The sequence below is a fragment of the Schistocerca piceifrons genome, chromosome 2, assembly GCF_021461385.2.
Source record: "Schistocerca piceifrons isolate TAMUIC-IGC-003096 chromosome 2, iqSchPice1.1, whole genome shotgun sequence".
Lineage (NCBI taxonomy): Eukaryota > Metazoa > Arthropoda > Insecta > Orthoptera > Acrididae > Schistocerca > Schistocerca piceifrons.
Window position 1 is genome coordinate 135,042,767 of NC_060139.1, and position 20,703 is coordinate 135,063,469.

The 20,703-nt window shown below is 42.8% G+C and overlaps 1 protein-coding gene across 2 annotated transcripts in view; it reads left to right on the top strand.

Moving 5' to 3' along the window:
• The window catches only part of LOC124777973 (EGF domain-specific O-linked N-acetylglucosamine transferase), a 164,025-nt gene that overhangs the window by 21,819 nt on the left and 121,503 nt on the right, over nt 1-20,703 (top strand). For both annotated transcript variants that reach the window (XM_047253534.1, XM_047253533.1), the window contains exon 4: nt 14,935-15,083. In XM_047253534.1, coding sequence (XP_047109490.1) covers nt 14,935-15,083 — 149 coding nt within the window. The remainder of the gene's footprint in view (nt 1-14,934; nt 15,084-20,703) is intronic.

Sequence of the window (20,703 nt, forward strand, 5' to 3'; positions counted from 1 at the left end):
TCGTCTCCTACCTTCTCATTCTGGAAACATCCCCCAGGCTGTGGCTAAGCCATGTCTCCGCAGTATCCTTTCTTTCAGGAGTGCTAGTTCTGTAAGGTTCGCAGGAGAGCTTCTGTAAAGTTTGGAAGGTAGGAGACGAGATACTGGCAGAAGTAAAGCTGTGAGTACCGGCCGTGAGTCGTGCTTCAGTAGCTCAGATGGTAGAGCACTTGCCCGCGAAAGGCAAAGGTCCTGAGTTCGAGTCTCGGTCGGGCACACAGTTTTAATCTGCCAGGAAGTTTCATATCAGTGCACACTCCGCTGCAGAGTGAAAATCTCATTCTGGATGTGTGATGGAGCTAAAAGAAATTCTTCATTTCATTAATGGATAACTGAAATTTAACAGTAGGAAGAGGAAGACAATGGATAAAAGGAAAGGAATGAAAGTGAAAGCTGACAAGTAGAATTTTGCAAAGTGCATAATTTAATAATTGCAAATACTTAGTTTAAGACTCTTGAAAGAAGATTGTATATCTGGGACAGACTTGGAGACACTGGAAGATTTCAGATAGATTATATAATAATCAAACAGAGATTAAGAAATCACATTTTAAACTGGAAACATTTAAAGTATCAGATATGAACTCTGACCGTAAATATTATTTTTGAACTGCAGATTAAAACTGAAGAAAAGTAGGTAATTAAGGAGATGGGACCTGGATAACTTGGAAGAATGACATGTTGTTGAGAGATTCTGTGGAATGTTAGATGACAACTAATTGAAACAGAGGAAAGGAATATAATAGATGGTGAATTGGTAGCTTTGAGAGAAGACAGCAGAGGTTCATACACAGCAAGATAAGATCTAGCACAAATTCATGCCTTACTATAAGATATTAAATTTAATTGAGTGAAGGAGAAAATGTAAAAATGTAGCAAATAAAGAACACAAAATGGAATACAGAAATTTGAAAATGAGATAGATAGTAAGTGCAGAATAGTAAACAATGAATGGCTAGAGAAGAAATGTGAAGCTGTAGAAGCATGCAAGACTGTGGGAAATATAGAGTCTTGTGGGAAATATAGATGCTGCCTACAGGAAAATTAAAGAAACTTGGGGAGGAAAGGGGACTAGATATATGCCTATCAAGAGTTCAGGTGGTAAGTCAGTACTAATCAAAGAAGGTAAGGCAGAAAGGTTGAAGGATTACATAGAAGGGCTGTGCAAAGGAAATAAACTTGAAGATAATATTACAAAAAATGAAGAAGAACTAAATGAAGGTGAGAGATGTGACACTGCAAGGAGAATTTGACACAGCACTGAAAGACGTAAGTGAAAACAAGGCACCATGAGTAGAGAAAAATTGCTCAGAATTACTGTATGATTGGGATCATCATTCATGACTATTTCACCTGGGTGAGATATATATGACATGTGAAATACCCTCAGACTTCAAGAAGAATGTAATAATCCCATTTCCAAAGAAGGCAGGTGGCGACAGGTGTGAATATCACCAAACCATCAGTTTAATAAGTCATGGTTCCATAATAATAACACAAAATATTTGCAGGAGAATGAAAACTCTGGTGGAAGCAGGCCCTGAGGAAGATCAGTTTAGGTGAGGAAATGTAAGACACACGAGCCAGTGTTGACCATATGTTTTATTTTAGAAGATGGAAGAAAAGCAAACCTGTTTCTGTACTATTTGTATGCCATTTGACAATGTGGCCTGGAATGCATTCTTTGTTGTTGGAATAATGTTTCTGTCAGAGACAGCAAAGGATGCGAAAGATCAGCTGGAAGGAGTGGATAGTGTCATTAAGACAGATTATAAGAGGAGCATCAACAAAAGTAAAATGAGGATAATGGTATGTAACTGAATTAAAATCAATTGATACTGAGGAAATTATATTAGCTAATGACACTACAAGTAGTAGATGAATTTTACTATTTGGAGAGAAAAATAGTTGACAGTGGCTGAAGTAGAGGTGATGTAAAATACAGACTGACAGTATCTGGAAATGTGTTTCTGAAAAAGATCAATATTTTAACATGTAACATACATTTAAGCTATAGGAAGTCCTTTCTAAAGGTATGTGCCTGGAGTGTAGCCTGATGCGGCCGGGACTCGGGCACAACTTGACTAAAACGGGATCAGTTAATAGGACTCACCATGAAGCATTTAATTATTGTCAATTTGGTAATGAAGGGAAGTGGGAGGGGGGGTGGGGGGCTGAAGTAAAAATTGTAGAGGGAGACCAAGACCTGACCATAGCAAGAAAGTTCAAGTGGTTGTAGATTGCAGTGGCTATGTAGAGATAAAGTGGGTTTCATAAGTGCCCCTCTGCCACCGATAATCTGGTCTGCCTGGAGTCTGCCATCTGTATGGCCTCTGCCCACTGTCAGCATCTGGTTGCTGTCCTTTTTGACATGCAGGAGGCATACGATACGACATGGCAACATCCCATCCTCACCTCGCTTCATGGGTGGGGTCTTCGGGGCCCGCTCCCGATTTTCATATAAAATTTTCTGTCGCTTCGTTCCTTCCGTGTGCAAGTTGTGGCCTCCCATAGTTCCTCCCGAGTTCAGGAGAATGGGGTCCCACAAGGATCTGTCTTGAGTGTCTGCCTCTTTTTAGTTGCAATTAATGGGCTCGCTGCAGCGGTGGGAACGTCCGTCTCAGCTTCCTTGTATGCTGATGACTTCTGCCTGTTCTATAGCTCCACTGACATTGGTGCTGCCTTTCTGCAGCTGCAGGGCGCTATCTGCAATGCACAGTCTTGGGCTGTAGCGCATGGCTTCCAGTTTTCTGCTGCCAAGACCTGCGTTAAGCGTTTCTGCCGGCATCACACTGTTCACCCTGTGCCACAGCTTTATCTTGATGGCAGACCTCTAGCTGTGGTGGAAACACATCGGTTTTTGGGATTGGTTTTAGATACCCGGTTGACTTGGCTCCCTCATATTCGGCAGCTTAAACAAACATGCTGGCAGCATCTTGACACTCTTCACTGCTTGAGTCACACAAGCTGCCCGGGCGTTAATTCAGTCCCGTCTAGATTTTGGTAGCCTGGCTTACGGTTGCTTGACCCCATCCTTCACAGTGGGATCCGACCCGCCACTGGAGCTTTCCGCACAAACCTCCATTGCGGATCCAGCACCATCAACTACTGGCCACTTATGCTGCATATCTTTGCAGCCTGCTTGGGCATCACAATTACCGTCTCCTGTTCCCTCACTCGGTCGTCCATCTTCCAGAACGGCGGCTCCGGTCAGGGTGTATGATCGTGGTTCGTGCCAGGGCTCTTCTCTCTGGGCTTGAGGTTTTCCCTCTTCCACCTCTTTTCCAGGCCCTCTGCATATGCCCCAATGGTGTGTGCCCCACCCATGCCTTCAGCTCAATTTGGCATAGGGCCCGAAGGACTCAGTCCCTCCTGAGGCCCTTCACCGTCACTTTCTTTCAATCCTTGCCACGTTTCGAGGCTCTGACGTGGTCTATACCGATGGTTCGATGGTTGCTGGTCGTGTCGGTTATGCTCTTATTATAGGTGATCATTATGAGCAATGCTCATTGCCGGCTGGCTGCAGTGTCTTCACTGCAGAGCTGGTCGCCATCTCTTGCGCCCTAGAGCATATCCGCTCCAGCTCAGGTGAGTCCCTGAGTGGTTTACGAGCTATCGACCAGTGTTTTCCTCGCTCTTGTCTGGTGATGGCTATCCAGGAGTCCATCCATACTCTTGCTCGTTGTGGCCACTCCGTCGTTTTTCTGTGGACCGCGGGTCGTGTCGGCATCCTGGGTAATGAACATGTTGACACACTGGTGAAATAGGCTGTCGATGCACCAGCCTTGGAGACTGTGGATCAGTGTTGACAGTGGTCCACATTTTGTTGGCCTGTCCGTTTTGAACTATGCTCAGGCAGATTTATGCGCTGCCTGATATGCTCCCTGCACTTTTATCGGATGACGCCGCAATGGCAGACTTAGTTTTGAGTTTTATTCGTGTAGGATGCTTTTATCACTCAATTTGAGGGTTTGTGTCCTTTTTATGTTGAGTCTGGCCTTTGGCCTCCAGTTTTAGATTGTGGTTTTTAGTGTGTTTCTTGGTGGTTGGCTTTTCCTTTTATGATCGGCCAACCACTGTCACACTCTGTGTGCTTTTAATTCCTTTTGTCTGGTCTTTGTCTGTGTCTTTCTGGTTCTGTGTCGCTCCTTGTCATCTCAATTGCTTGTTTTTTTTTTTTTTTTTTCCTTTGTTTTCTTGTAGGATTTTATGGCCGTGGAACAAGGGACCGATGGCCTTTGTAGTCTGGTCCCTTCAACCCCCACAAACCAACCAACCAGAGATAAAGAGGTTTGCACATGATAGACTAGCATCGAGTATGAAACCAGCCTTTGCAAATATAACTAGAGCTGAGTAAGAAGAGTCTCATCATCACAGTTTTCAATACAAAAACATGTACACAGTTATGTGACATAAATATATGTTCATAAATACTTCACAGTACAATACCAGTATTAAAATAAGGATAGTTGCTACTTACCAGTAGGGGAGATGCTGAGGTGCAGATGAGCACAACAAAAAGACTGTTGGAAAATGAACTTTCGACCGATAAAGCCTTTGTCAAAAAAACACACACACACACACACACACACACACACACACACACACACACACACACACACATCCGCGCGCGCGTGTGCGCGCGCGCAAGTGCGACACATACACACATGACCATACACAGTTTCTGGCTGCTGAAGCCACACTGCAAGGAGCAGTGTATGATGGGAGAGGACTGTGGGGGAATGAGGCGGCTTGGGCAGGGAGGGGAAGGGATAGCAGAGTAAGGGTTGGGGGCTGGTAAAGCATTGCTTGTGGGAGCGTACATGGATGAGGTGGAGAGAGGGTAGGGCAGCTAGGTGCAGTCAGGAGGTTAGACAGGGGGCTGGGGAGGGTGGATTGGGGGGGGGGGGTGAGGTAGTAGAAAAGGAGAAAAGTAAAAAAGACTGAAGGTACATTGGTGGAATAGAGGGATGTGTAGGCTGAAAAGGGAACAGGGAAGGGGTTAGATGGGTAAGGACAATGACTGATGAAGGTTGAGGTCAGGAGGGTTACGAGAACATAGGATATGTTGCAGGAAGAGTTTCCACCTGCATGGTTCAGAAAAACTGGTGTTGGTAGGGAGAATCCAGATAGCACAGGCTGTGAAACAGTCACTGAAATGAAGAACATTGCATTGGGCATGTCCTCAGCAACAGAGTGGTCCAGCTGTTTCTTGGCTGTAGTTTGCTGATGGCCATTCTTCCAGACAGGTAACTGGTTGGTTGTTATGCCCACGTAGAGTGAAGCACAGTGGTTGCAGTTTAACTTGTAAATGACATGTTTCACAGGTAGCCCTGTCTTTGATGGGGTAGGTGATGTTTGTAACCGGACTGGAGTAGGTGGTGGTGGGAGGATGTATGGGACACATTTTGCATCTAGGTCTATTACAGGGATATGAGCCAAAAGGCAAGGAGTTGGGAGCAGGGATTGTGTAAGGATGGATGAGGATATTGTGTAGGTTCAGTGGGCTGTGGAGTATCACTGTGAGAGGGGGTGGGAAGGATAGCGGATAGAACATTCTCAGTTCGGAGCATCACAGGAAGTAGTCGAAACCCTGATGGAGAACGTAATTCAGTTGCTCCAGTCCTGGGTGGTACTGAGTCGTAAGAGGAGTGCTCCTCTGTGGCCGGACAGTGGGACTTTGGGAGGTGGCAGGTGGCGTATGTACTACATGGCACTCAGCACCAAAATTCGTGTTTTTCTGTCATATCCTTTATTTGTGTTTGTAGCAGAGTCGTTGGGGAGGGGGGAGAGGAATGGACTGTCTACAATGTTTCCATGCTCTGATTTCTCTTGTATTCTTTTTTTGTGATCCCAGTGCACAATATATGATGAGGCAGCAGAATTGTTGCACATTCTTCCCCAAATACTGTCTCTCAAAATTGATCCAACAGTGTTTCGGCCAGACAATGTTGCAATTTTCAAAACAATTCTCTTTAAGTTCCCTGAGCATCTTTGTTATCCTTCTTTATGTCAATATTGTGAAAAGGATAGATTGCTATTCACCATATAGTGGAGATGTTGAGTTGGAGACAGAAATTACAAAAACACTATTAAACACTTGAGCTTTCGGCCAGAAGGCCTTCTTCTGAAATGGACAACATGCGCGCGCGCGCGCACACACACACACACACACACACACACACACACACACACACACACACACACACATTCATGAATGCAGCTCACACACACACATGAGCTCTCTCTGTGCCTCCCAAGGCCAGACTGCTTGCAACTGTACGTGATGGGAGAAGCAGTCTGAGTGATGGGTGTAAGAAGGATGCTGGGGTGGGTAGGGGAGGGGGCGGGGGGAGATCTCTGTGTGGGTGGGGAATGGTAAAGTGCTATTTGTGGAGCAAGCAGAGTTGATAGGATAGGGCAGCTAGATGCAATCCGTATGCTACACAGAGAGTGGGAGGTGGGGTGGGGGGGTGGGGTAGGGGTGGAAAAGGAGAGAAATCAAAGATTATGGGTGCACTTGTGGAATAGAAGACTGTGTAGTGTCGGAGAGGGAATAGGGAAGGGGATAGTTGGGTGAAGGGCAATGACTAGCAAAGGCTGAGGCTGGGAGGGCTACGTGAATGTAGGGTATATTGCAGGGAGAGTTCCAACTTGCACAGTTCAGAGAAGCTAGTGGTGGTAGGAAGCATCCAGATAGCACAGGCTGTGAAGTAGCCATTAAAATGGAGAACATTGTATTGGACAACATGCTCATTGACTGTGTGATACAGCTGTTTCTTGGTCACAGCTTGTTGGTGGGCATTCATGTGAACAGACAGATGGTTGGTTGTCATGCTCACGTAGAACAAAGCATAGTGGTTGCAGCTTAGCTTTTAGATCACTTGACTCATTTCACAGGTAGCCCTGCATTCAATGGGATAGATGATACTTGTGGGTGGACGGGAGTGGGTGATGGTGGGAAGATGTATGGGACAGGTCTTGCATCTAAGTCTATTACAGGTATATGAACCATGAGGCAAGGCATCAGAAGCAGGGGTGGAGTAGAGCCGGACAAGGATATTGTGCTGACTTGGTGGGCAGTGGAATACCATTGTGGGAGGGGTAAAGCAGATAGTGGATAGCACATTCCTCACTTCAGGGCACACGAGAGGTAGTTGAAACCGTGGTGGGAAACGTGATTCACTTGTTCCAGTCCTGGGTGACACTGTTGTAGAATTTTAGAACATTTTTTTTTGCTCGCGTATCATGTCATTTTTGGAAACCCAGAATCTACTCTGTAGGAATCAACATGGATTCTGGAAACAGCGATCGTGTGAGACCCAACTCGCTTTATTTGTTCATGAGACCCAGAAAATATTAGATACAGGCTCCCAGGTAGATGCTATTTTCCTTGACCTCCGAAAGGCGTTCGATACAGTTCCGCACTGTCGCCTGATAGACAAAGTATGAGCCTACGGAATATCAGACCAGCTGTGTGGCTGGAATGAAGATTTTTTAGCAAACAGAACACAGCATGTTGTTATCAATGGAGAGACGTCTACAGACGTTAAGGTAACCTCTGGCATGCCACAGGGAAGTGTTATGGGACCATTGCTTTTCACAATATATATAAATGACCTAATAGATAGTGTCGAAAGTTCCATGCGGCTTTTCACGGATGATGCTGTAGTATACAGAGAAGTTGCAGCATTAGAAAATTGTAGCGAAATGCAGGAAGATCTGCAGCAGATAGGCACTTGGTGCAGGGAGTGGCAACTGACCCTTAACATAGATAAATGTAATGTATTGCGAATACATAGAAAGAAGGATTCTTTATTGTATGATTATATGATAGCGGAACAAACACTGGTAGCAGTTACTTCTGTAAAATATCTGGGAGTATGCGTACGAAACGATTTGAAGTGGAATGATCATATAAAATTAATTGTTGGTAAGGCGGGTACCAGGTTGAGATTCATTGGGAGAGTCCTTAGAAAATGTGGTCCATCAACAAAGGAGGTGACTTACAAAACACTCCGTAGCAAATTGGGTTGACAGAGGAGATAGAGAAGATCCAAAGAAGAGCGGCGCGTTTCGTCACAGGGTTATTTGGTAACTGTGATAGCGTTACGGAAATGTTTAGCAAACTCAAGTGGCAGACTCTGCAAGAGAGGCGCTCTGTATCGCGGGGTAGCTTGCTCGCCAGGTTTCGAGAGGGTGCGTTTCTGGATGAGGTATAGAATATATTGCTTCCCCCTACTTATACCTCCCGAGGAGATCACGAATGTAAAATTAGAGAGATTCGAGCGCGCACGGAGGCTTTCAGACAGTCGTTTTTCCCGCGAACCATACGCGACTGGAACAGAAAAGGGAGGTAATGACAGTGGCACGTAAAGTGCCCTCCGCCACACACCGTTGGGTGGCTTGCGGAGTATAAATGTAGATGTAGATGAGTCACGAGAGGAATGCTCATCTGTGGCCAGATGATGGGACCTGGGGAGGGGGTGGGCAACTGGAAATATAAGGCATGAGAGATCTGTTATTGTACAAGATTGGGGGAAAATTACAGTCAATGAAGGCCTCAGAAAGACATTTTGTATATTTTGACTGCTCGTCACTACAGAAGCAATGGCCATGGTTGGCTAGGCTGTATGGAAGGGTCTTCTTGGTATGGAACAGGTGGCAGCTGTTGAAGTGGAGGTATTGCTGGTGGTTGGCATATTTGATATGGGCAGAGATACTGTTTTAGCCATATTTGAGGTGGAGGTCAACATCGGGGGAGGTGTTGTTGGGCTGAGGAGGTGCAGGTGAAGGGAATGGGGAGCAGGTGTTGAGGTTCTGGAGGAATGTGGGTAGTGTGTCCTCACCCTCAATCCAAATCACAAAGCTGTCATCAGTGACTCTGAACCAGATGAGGAGTTTGGGATTCTGGATGGTTAGGAAGGGGTTCTCTAGAAGACCCATGAATAGGTTTGCCTAGGATGGCATCATGCAGGTGCCCATTGCCGTATTGCAGATTTGTTTGTAGGTGATGCCTTCAGAGTGGCAGTAATTGTGGATGAAGATATAGTTGGTCATGGTACCAGGAAGGAGATTGTAGGTTTTGTGTATGTTGGGCATTGAGAAAGGTAGCGTTCAGTAGTGGCTAGGCCATGGGAATTAGATACATTAATGTAAAGAGCGATGGTATCAATAGTGATGAGTAGGGCACCATGTGGTAGAGACACAAACTATTGGGAGTTGGTGAAGGAAATGGTGATATCTTTTCTATAGGAGGGTAGGTCATGGGTAATAGGCTGACGTGTCGGTCTTTAAGAGCAGAGGTTGTCTCAGTGGGGGGCAAAGTAACTGGCCACAATGGGGTGTCCTAGGTGGCTGAGTTTATGAACTTTAGGAAGCTTGTAAAAGGCAGGCAGGAGTGCATGCAGGGAGTGGTAAGTCTAGAGAGAGAGAGAGAGAGAGAGAGAGAGAGAGAGAGAGAGACTCTGGGGAGAGGTTCTGGGATGGGCCTGAGACCTAAAGCCTAAGGATTTGAGGAGAGGCTGGAGATCGTGCTGGATATCTGGAATCCAGCAGGATTGTTGGTGGACAGATTTGACAGATGGTGAAGTCCTACTGCCAGGTAATCCTTGTGGTTCAAAATAACAGCAGTGGAGCCTTTGTCAGCAGGTTGGATAATAAGGTGGGGGTCAGATTTTAGGTAGTGGATTTTGGTTCTTTCTGCTGATGTAAGGTCAGCTCGCATGTTGAGGGATTTAGGGAATGACAGCAAGGCAAGGTTTGAGGTTAAGAAATTCTGGAAGTTTTTGAGGGTGGGGTTAATGTAATAGGTCTGCGAGGTAGGGTTTGTCAGCTATGATGGTATGTGGGGAAGGTTTGGAGGCTGTTGAAGAGGTGGTGGGTAGAGGTAGCCCAAGGCAGGAGTGGGGAGAGAACAGGTTGGAGAGTTTTTTGAGGTGGTGTTGTGCATGCTGCGTTAGTTCTTGGAGGATAAGAGTTTCAGTGTGTGAGATGTGATCCAGGAATTTGGGATTACACACCTGGAGAATTTCACAGATGGAGAAGAGATACTGCAAGGATGTTTGGGCCTGATTGATATGGTTTTGCAGGACTGTGTTGGTGAGTTAAGGACTGGCAGTATGTGAACAGATGGAGGTCATTGTGGAAAGAGGGATTGCAGCAGTTGATAGGTAATTTGATAGTAAGGACATTAGGGGGGATTCCAAGAGCCAAGCAACAATGCAGGAACAATATGTTGGGTTGGGTTCTGGCTAGGGATAAGGAAACTTTTCTGTATTGGCATAGATGGATGGAGCACAGCCATGGTGAAAGATGAAAATACGTAAATAACATAGAAATATGTGCAAAAAGTTCCCAAAAATACACAAAAAGTCATGGGGAAAAATCATAAGAAGAGCAGAGCAGATGAAGTACGGGGAAATAGGATGAAACCTGAGGGAATAGGCTGATGGGGGAAGGCAAAAACGAACTGAAATCGATGTGAAAACACAGTGAGATCAAAGACAAAAATAAATAAAATGATTGTAATGTGGCTTGTGTTCAGTTGGTGTATATGTATGAGGAAGTGGGACAGCAGATGTGTCTAGACCAGATGAGATTAGTGTAAATCGGAATAAGAGAGGGGAAAGAATGGGTGGTGGGGAGGGGTTGGTAGCATGAAGTACAAGTTCATGTAGCACAGGAAGGTACAGAAAATAACGTGTGAAAATATGCAAGAGTGATGCAGGAAGTGTGATCAATTTTAAGGTCTAGGATTAATGATAATGGCGGGAGTAATGTGGGAAATGAAATGCTGTACCAATAGTGAGTGTGATCTTGTAGCCATGTGTTGTGCGTGGACTAGAATGATGATACAGTGTGGCTTGTAAGTAAGAGCATGCATTGCAGTTTGGAAGGCAAAATGAAGAACAAGAAAAGAAAAGAAAGAACAAGACAGATGCTGAGTACAGTAGCATTAGAAAATAGTGACTAGGAGACATAATTGAATGCTCCTCGAAGCAAATGTTACTTTACTGTGGGTACCTTCATTTGTCTTCGTTTTTAATACATTTAAGAGACTTTTTTTTGTTGTGTTTGTCTGTGCCTCAACACCCCTGCTATATTTGATTGTACTCTTTTCTTGTGAATTATAGTGACCTTTTATGGTCCTTGCTCTGTCTGCTATAATACCTATTTCTTAAAATAAAAAATAAAAAAGCCTCCAAATGCTGAAGCAATATTCTACAACTAGCATCTTTTATATGATTTATTTTGCAAGTTCATGACACTGCAAGAACTATAGAAGGGAGCCTTGGCTGCTTTTACTTAACTCTTCTATGTTGTGGATTATCCCTTTCAGAACATGCAATGAATAGCCTTTGGATTTGTAACCTCACGTGTCACTGTTTCCCTATGCAGGATCTCTACATGGCTGCTAGGACATTAACCAAAGATTCTTTTTTATTGTAGTGTTAGTAGACATACTGTCCATTGCAAGGCCAGCTTCTCATTACAGTTTTGTTTTGTGGATTTAATTTCGATAACATTGGTTTTATGAACTCTCAGCCAGGGTCCAAGACATGTCTTGTGTGCCTTGATTTTATTTAATCAGAAGGCAAAACAACAGTGGACTTAGCACACTGTTCCCTGCTCTGAAAGCAAGTTTGTTGTGCAGTATCTCTGCCTATTAGGATTTCTGTGCATTAGACAATATCCCAGTGCCCACAAAACCAACATCACCAGAGTTATAAATACCAACCATGTATGATGTAACTGAACAGTTGTAAACAATTCCTGTTTTTCCTTCAAATGGGAAGTTTCCTAAATATCATTTGATTCAAAACTGCACAACCATCTTTGGTACAATACACACCAACTAGAAATGTAAGCTAGCAGATACCCCACTTTCTACTTTGTAAAGTGGGATAACATTGTTCTACAAATTTTAAAGCATTCAATGTTATGGTGAATAGTGTGTAATTTCTTCTTGTTTTTGTGTCTCAAAAATAAAAAAATGAAGCTTAAATTCATAGATTGACTGTCCTTTGTGAGATAATGATAGTGATTGCATGTATCTTAAAGAAAAGATGAAGTAATTCTTAAAAAAATGATAAGATGTCTCATTTTGAATGGCCCCTAGTATTGTGCTACAGGAGTATCCCTTTCACCACCAAACAAATTCACTTGACATGGCAGCAGTCCATTTCCTTGTTTACTTTTATTCCATCAATGAAATATCCTGGTGTAAGTACTGGCCATGTACACACTAACATCAGCACAGTTTGACAGGAATATATCCACATTTTATTCCAAAATTTATTTTGTTAGTGATACATTTCATTGCAATTATTCATATGGGCATTTGAGATCATCCACAAGTTCTTTGAAATTTTTTTGTTTGAAGTTTCCACAAAAATAATTTGAAAAATTTTTAAGGAATTTCAGTTCTGTTTTCTCCTTGTCATTTACCAAAAATTCAACTGAATGTCTTTAAAAAGTTCGCTGATATGTAAACCAATAAGCTTATCTACTTTCCCTTTTTTCAGAACTGAGCCTGGCAACATTGATGTAAGTATGTGAATGCAGAGCTATTTACACCTAAAGTTTTTCAGTATTCTTCCTCAGTCTGAATTTCCAATGCAGTGCTGGAAGAAAACTCTGCTTGGCTCTGTCAATGTTTCATATACAATATTTATCATTCCAGGAATTAATTATTGTATCTCCACCCAGTTTTTCTGTAAATAGTGTCTGTCCATAGTACAACTATCTCACTTCCCTGTGAAATAATAATACTTGGCATTGCCAAATTGCGGTCCTAATAATATGGCAATAATTTTAACTTCTCCATAAATTTTCAACAGGTTTCTCACATAATCTACAACTATCCTGAGCACACCACGCAACATGATGTTCTTCATATCAGTGACTGCTTCACAGCCTGTGCCATCTGGATCTTTTCTAGCAACACCAACTTTTCTGAATTGCACAGGTGGAACTCTCCATGCAATATATCCTACAATTCTGTCACCCTCCTGGCCTCAACCTTCGTTAGTCATTGTCCTTACCAATCGATGCCCTTCCCTGCTCCCATTCCAGCACTAGACAGCCCTCTATTCCACTAACACACCTTCAGTCTTTGTACTTCTCCCCTTTTCTGCTACCCCTCTCCCCCTTCCCCACCCACCCTCTCCCCAACTTCCGTGTAACCTCCTGACTGCTCCTAGCTGCCCTACCCTCTCTCCATCTCGTCCATGTATGGTTCCACAAGCAGCACTTTACCATTCCCCAACCACTATCCTGCTATCCCTCCCCCTCTCTGCCCCAGCCTCCTCCTTACCCCCACAGTCCGGTTGCCTTTCCCATCATGCACTGCTGCTTGCTGTCTGCTTTGCGCGTGTGTGTGTTTTGTCTATTTTTGACGAAGGCCTTGTTGGCCGAAAGCTCACTCTCTGACAGTCTTTTTGTTGTTCCTATCTGCGACTCAGCATCTCCACTATATGGTGAGTAACAACTACCCTTTTCATAATATTGTTACATTCCATCCAGGATTTTCCATTGTTAGACTATCAAGATGTTTCTCATATTTGGGTTTATTCCCTTTGGATTGGTAGTATGTTCTACAGATGAAGAATGAAACTTGTTACCATTGTGTGAAAGTACCACTTTGAGAATTTCTTTGAAGTGTCCATTACTAGTTGCGTTGTTCAGGATGGCATATGACATTCACTGCATTCGTCACACTGTGTGTGTCTTCAAAGTTTGTCGTGAGGTCACCTGCAGTTTTAAAGGACTGCTCCAGTTCCTTAGTCATATTACCAAATGGACACTTTCAAATAATTGTGTGAATACTTCCACTGTTTTAAATGAGATACCAGTAGTTTTGCCCTTTTTTTTCTAAAGAAATATCTAGATCTCTGAAGAGATCACTGAACTCCACTTGTGCCATATTGTGAATCAAGGAGGATGTGCTTAGAAAGCAGTATGCCTCTGTCAACTAGATGGTGTTTTCATCTTCAGTTGAGGAATCTTTCAAGCCCACAGATAGACTGTCTGGAAATTTAGGAGCAGTATGCTCTTTGTCATGAGCTGCAGGGTGAATTGCAGAGCATAATAATATGTGCTCTGCAATACTTCTTCATGAAGACGCCTTTGTTTATGGGGCAAATAGGAATCAATATTACAATTGGCAGACTCCATCCAAACCATCATCAGTCCATACGGCATATGGCATCCTTCTCCATTCATTCACTTATTGAGGGTAAATGAACACAAGGTACTCATTTTTTTATCCTAGTCCTCTATCTTAAAATCAAAATACAATAATTACTCCTTTTTTATAGGAGATGTAACTGAACTCCTCTCAAAGCAAATGTTATACTTCACTGCAAGTATATCAGTTATCTTCACTTTTAAGACATTCAAAGGACAGTATTGTGTTGGCCTATTAATAGTAGGCTGCCAGTTGGAAGCATAAAACAACACAATTCTCATAATTGTACTCAGAGAATCATCAAAATGTAACCACTTTATTATAGCAGTTATTAAGAAATGAAGTCCCTTTTATGGCCAAAATGTGACTGATTACTTTGTGAAAACATGCAGAGCATGTACCCCATCATGTGGTGATCTCGTACTGTGAGAATTCAGACATGCCCAAATAGTATTTCCAAGCACCAGTATGTGGGGCTCAATGTTTGGTAATACAGCTATGGCTCCAGATCAGAAACTTGAACTAATAAGCAAATTTTAGCACCAGTTTCAGTTTCAGTGGGACACAATTAACAAAGTTTATCTTATTTCATTTTTACATTTTGCATGTCAAACTGTGTAATCATTAAAAGATGTTTAATGAAATTAATCCTAACTTTAAAAGTATTACATTTATATCTGTATTATTTTTCCATTTGTTTGCAGGAGGATTCATCCTTGGAATGCTCAAAACACTTGAGATTTTGTAGAGGCCGTAACTTGATGATCAACTTGACTGATTTAGCATCTCGATCTGAACCATTACGATACAAAATGGATGTCCTGAAGCCTGGTCAAATTGGTGGATATTGCAGGTAGTTTTTGACAAGCTACACTTGAAAATACTCCATTCCAGTACACCAACAGTGCATATAATTCCCTCCCTCCCTCCCTCCCTTCCAGTAAACCAACAGTGCATATAAATCCCTCCCTCCCCCCCTCTCTCTCTCCTCCCCCTCCCCCTCTCCTCCCCCTCCCCCTCCCCCAAACCCTCTTCTGAGAAACTTGTAATTTTTTTCAGTAGGTATTCATTGTCCAGTAATTCTTACCCATGTGTTTTATTTTTTATTTTTGTCTATTGCTTTAATCATAATAGTTTCATTGCACTGATGTGTATAGTTAGTTACATATCTTTACTAATTTTTCATTTACTTTCTTTTGTACTGACATCAATTTTGATTTTGGAAGTTCAGTATTCCTCCAAAAGAGCTCTCAGCTACAAATAGCTGGGTGCATATAAAGTGATCAGTTTGACTAAAACAGTATCCATCACATTTCAGTGATTTTCATTGTGTTCTGTAGCCTTTTAAAGGGTAAATGAGAAAGAAAGGGGTACACAATAAATATAGTTACAGCTGAAACACCTACTAGCAAAACAAAGTACTGCAGTTTTTTACAAAGCTATGAGTATTGAAGGAAGTGCATGTAGTGTCTCCCATCAAAATATCAGAAGCCTGTGAATATAAAGAATTAATTTCTCACAGCCTTACAGGAAAATGAAAGGATAGATGGAATAGCAGCAGGCTTATTGTGCATATCAGAACATATCAAAGAAATTAATGAAACTAAATAGATTCATCTTTAAGAGGAAATGAGGGTGGCAGTAAATACAAGAGTGGAGTTAAGTCCCAGAACCTTCAGGTTAATGAACATTGTATCAAAGAGATGTTTGAAAGCTGTGCCACAACAGTGGATCAGAAGCAAACGAGTGTGTAACACTGACTGGCCACCAACATGAAATATCTTAAGTTTCATAATGCATCTACGAGTAAAAACAATTTTAATAAGATTATGCAAATTTAAATGGAGAATCATTGTTTGTGAAGAGTTTAATGTTGATTTTCTTTCAGAAAATATTTATTGAGGACACACAGAGTTGTTGATGTTTCAGCTTTGGATTATTCGCTATAGTAAAATTTCCAACAATGATTGAAGCACATGTTACAGGAGGCATTGACAATTTGTTTATGAAGCTAGTTTGTCAGTAATTGATATTATGAGAGCTCCATGGTTGTATTATAAGATGTGTTATAAAAACAGCTACGAACCTCTAATTTAAAGACATTTTTTGTTTAACATCTTTTATTGTCCCTTGCTATTACTGGTTTTGTTCTTTGGTTCATCATCAGATGGCTGTATTACAGAATGAACTGCTAAACCAAAAGTTGGTTGTTTTGTAAGTCATGGTGTCAGTGAACATGTCTTGATAGCTTTGAAGGACTGCATTTTCATTATTTTCCCTCTAACATGCAGTAGCATCACGTTAAATATATCCCCATGTTATAAACACAGTCACAATAACACAGAGCAATTGGTGAGTCACCATTAGCATGTTTACTGTGGTGTCACCGCCAGACACCACACTTGCTAGGTGGTAGCCTATAAATCGGCCGCGGTCCGGTAGTATACGTCGGACCCGCGTGTCGCCACTATCAGTAATTGCAGACCGAGCGCCGCCACACAGCAGGTCTAGAGAGACGTCATAGCACTCGCCCCAGTTGTACAGCCGACTTGCTAGCGATGGTTCACTGACAAATTACGCTCTCATTTGCCGAGACGATAGTTAGCATAGCTTTCAGCTACGTCATTTGCTACGACCTAGCAAGGCGCCATTATCATTTGCTATTTATCTTGTGATGCATGTACCGTCAGACCGATGTTCACCAATTATGGATTAAAGTTAAGTATTCCAGAAGCTACGTACCTTTTTTGCTAGTCTCTATTCCTTTAACTGTTCCAGACCTCACGCCAGCCTGCGTGAGCTTAAACGCGTGCCTTTCGGCTTCCTCAGAGTGGCTTGGTTGTCTTGCCCAGTCCACAAAAGTTGGCGACGAGGATGGGATAACTTGCTAGGACGTCTCTCTAGACCTGCTGTGTGGCGGCGCTCGGTCTGCAATCACTGATAGTGGCGACACGCTGGTCCGACGTATACTACCGGACCTCGGCCGATTTAAAGGCTACCACCTAGCAAGTGTGGTCTCTGGCGGTGACACCACATTTACAATGAACAGTGTGATACCACATATGCTTCTCATGTTCTACAGTGCGATGATGTGTTTGTGATATCAGATTGTTCATTGTAAAAGTGCTACTGGTGACTCACCCTTTACTTTGTGTTTTTGTGATTGTGTTTATAATAGTGGGACATGTTGACCATGATACTAATGTGTGTTACAAGGAAAATAATAAAAACACAAGCCTTCAAAGCTGTCAAGACACATTCACTGGCACTATGGTATAAAAAAAAAAAAAAAAAAAAAACACCACCTTCTGATCAGCAGTCCATCCTGTAATGCAGCCATCTGGTAATGAACGAAAGCTCTCAACCAGTAATAGCAGTAACAATGGTAATTCTCACTTCACATTTTACCCTTCTGCTTGTATTCAGCACTGCTGGGGTTTGTTTGTGTGGCAGTGGTAGTCTTGAGTTAATAATTATACAAAGCATACAAAGCGATATCACTAGGTTTGTATGCAATAGAAGAGCTGCATGATGGCAATATGCTCAGCTTTTCCCTCAGTGAAAGCAACCACATCACTGTATTGTTGTGGTGCATCTGAGGATTCTTGTGTTACTCTGTTTTGGTTATTATATATTGCAGACTTTTCACTATTGTCAAGATATTTTCACAGAATCGGAGATTATTCGGAAATAAACCGAACAAATCATAATTGCATTTTTTTCTGTTTAATCCTTCAGAGACTATATTCCTGAAAAATCCCAAAAATTGTTAGTGGAGTTCAGATTCGCCCTGTGATGCCTAGATGCATGTAACATTGTAGGCAGTGGAGCAAAAGAGACAACACTACATTCATAAATTCATCATCTACTCAAATTCTCAGTGTGTGTTCACATCTGTTCAGCATATCTCTGTGCCTTACAAAAGCAGGGGAAGAACATGTCATTTTCCTGTTTTTGGGGTGTACAGGAATTCAGGGAAATGAGTTAGCTGATTTTGCTCTAAAGATGCCTCTAATGGAAACTGAGTGACATGATTCGCAGTCCCTTTGTATCCCCCTGCTCTGTTCTGGGGCCACGGGTCCTGCTGGAATGTAAATGGGCCATGTTAACAGGCACGAGAGCTCCACTGCCTGTCGCTGGATTCGAACATGCAGCCTCTTCTGGGTTGAGGAAGAGGATGATGGGGATGTGTCTACAGATGGCTCCTGATGACAGAATAACAACATTTACTGGTCAACTGCAACACATTGGTTGTGGGCCCTGTGGGTGAGATTTGCTTCTGCTCGTAATGTTCTCAGTGATGACAAAGATGCCCAGCAGACACTCACAAGCATGCCTGCTGTGGTGACTGTAGCTGCAATCCGCTGCCTTGGCCACAGCGCTCTGACTTTGTTGGGTCATACTGCGATGGCTGGGACCACACACCGCAGGCCTCTTTTGTAATGTGGCCGGGGGAGGGGGAGAGCAGTGGTGAGTCAGATCAGTGCCCTGTCTCAGCAACCGTCCTCAGCTGCGGCTGTCTGGTGTCGGCGGGCCAGGGTCCCTGGCTCCAGCCCCAGTCACGGCATTTGTGAAGGTGGCATCCCTAAACGATGGTGACAGTGCGTTACCACAATGCACACCCCAAGCAATGACTCCCATGACAGGCGGCTGCCTGTTGTCGGTAGCGGCGTCACTCTGGTGCCTCCTTGGCAACAACCTGCATTACAACGATGACTGTCATGAGGACTATGATGGCAGTGATGACTCTGAACTGGTGGTGGCGCTGAGAGACACAGGCTCTGCGTCACCCCAATACCTCATGATGGGTGATGATGGTGAGTTGGCTGCCGGTCCTTAAATATGGCTTTCTGCCACTGATGTCTGCAATTCTTCATCCCCAGTAGGTCAGTGGAATTTTATGGTTTCACTCAGCTGGCATAACTGACCTGATTACTGCCCTCGATGTTGACATTTTGGTGTGTAGCGAACTGCTTCTTGTCATGTCCACTAGTGGATGGTGACACATCATTCTCCTTCGTGTTGCTTAACTTAGCACTCCGTCGACCCACTTATGTCACGGTATCATCCTTCACATTTTAACAAACTTAACTACTGTAAAACTTCTACCTTTAACTAACTTAATCACTCTGATCATTTGACCCTCTACACTGCCCCCCTTCTACAGAAAGAATGCATCCCCATATTCTGTCTCTACATCTATTTACATTCAACTCTCTTTACATGGTTTTGAACCCTCTGCCAATACTGGACTTGTACCGTATTTACACAGTTCACTGCCTTTGAAATTATATATTGTGGCTCGTCACTACTAATTACACCATAGTTCTCCCTTTTAAACACACTGTTCCTTGAGCATACCTGGTCTTTGCCTTCATGACTGTTCATTCATTACACTGCCTTGGGGGGGAGTGCTATTCTGTTTGGTTTGACAAGGAATACACCAGTGGCAGATGCTGATGAACCAGTGACTACCAATTGCTGCTGCTGCTGCTGCTGCTGCTTCTGTAGCTTTTCAAAGCCGAACAAACACTAAACAGTGTACATGAGTGGGCATCCAATAAGAAACTAACACTAAATTAAAAAGAAAAAAAAATGCTGCTAACTTCTATGTCTGCAAAAAAGCACACTATAACAACTTTAAGTTAAACGATGAAACTATAGAATGTGTAGACTACACGAAATTTCTTGGTATGCATGTTGACGGTCAGTTAAAGTGGGAAGAACATATTAAAATACTTAGTAACAGAATCGCTACTGCATGCTATGCTCTTAGAATTCTGACTGCAGTGTCTGATACTACATGTGTCAGATCTGTATATTTTTCTTATATCCACTCTGTTATTACCTATGGAATAATATTTTGGGGAGTCAACTGTAAAAATATTCAAATAGTTTTCAAATTACAGAAAAGAGCAATTCGTATAAAGTGTAGGTATATTGTATTGTATTTGATTTTGCTGACGAAATCCACACAATGTAAATTGTTACATGGATTAATAAAGAAATCAATCAATCAATCAATCAAATGTCCCATGGTAATATGACCATGTTGGATGGCAATCATCTGATCCAGAGAGGTGAGCAGGTCCTTGCCATTGGTATCACTAAGGAATGAAATGTGTTCTGGGGGTAAAACTGAGGAAGATAGGTCAGGTAAGTAAATTAAGCAGTGGACCATGCTGAAGGCTATGGTTTGCTTTATCATAGCTGGTAAGTGGAAAGTTGATTCAGATACGTCACATTGAGTTCCATTGAGTATTAATCCTTGACACTGCAGAACATTTGTGTATCATCTAAGTTGCCCCACTTGTAACATGTACAAATAACGACTATTGGCTCTGCCACCGAGTATAATCAGTTCTGTCCTACCCACTGGAAATATTCCCCCTCCTCTGACAATACTACCGTAGGGCATTCCATGACCCCTTTTTGGACCAAAACAACGTGAACTTCCAAGACTTCAGCACTGT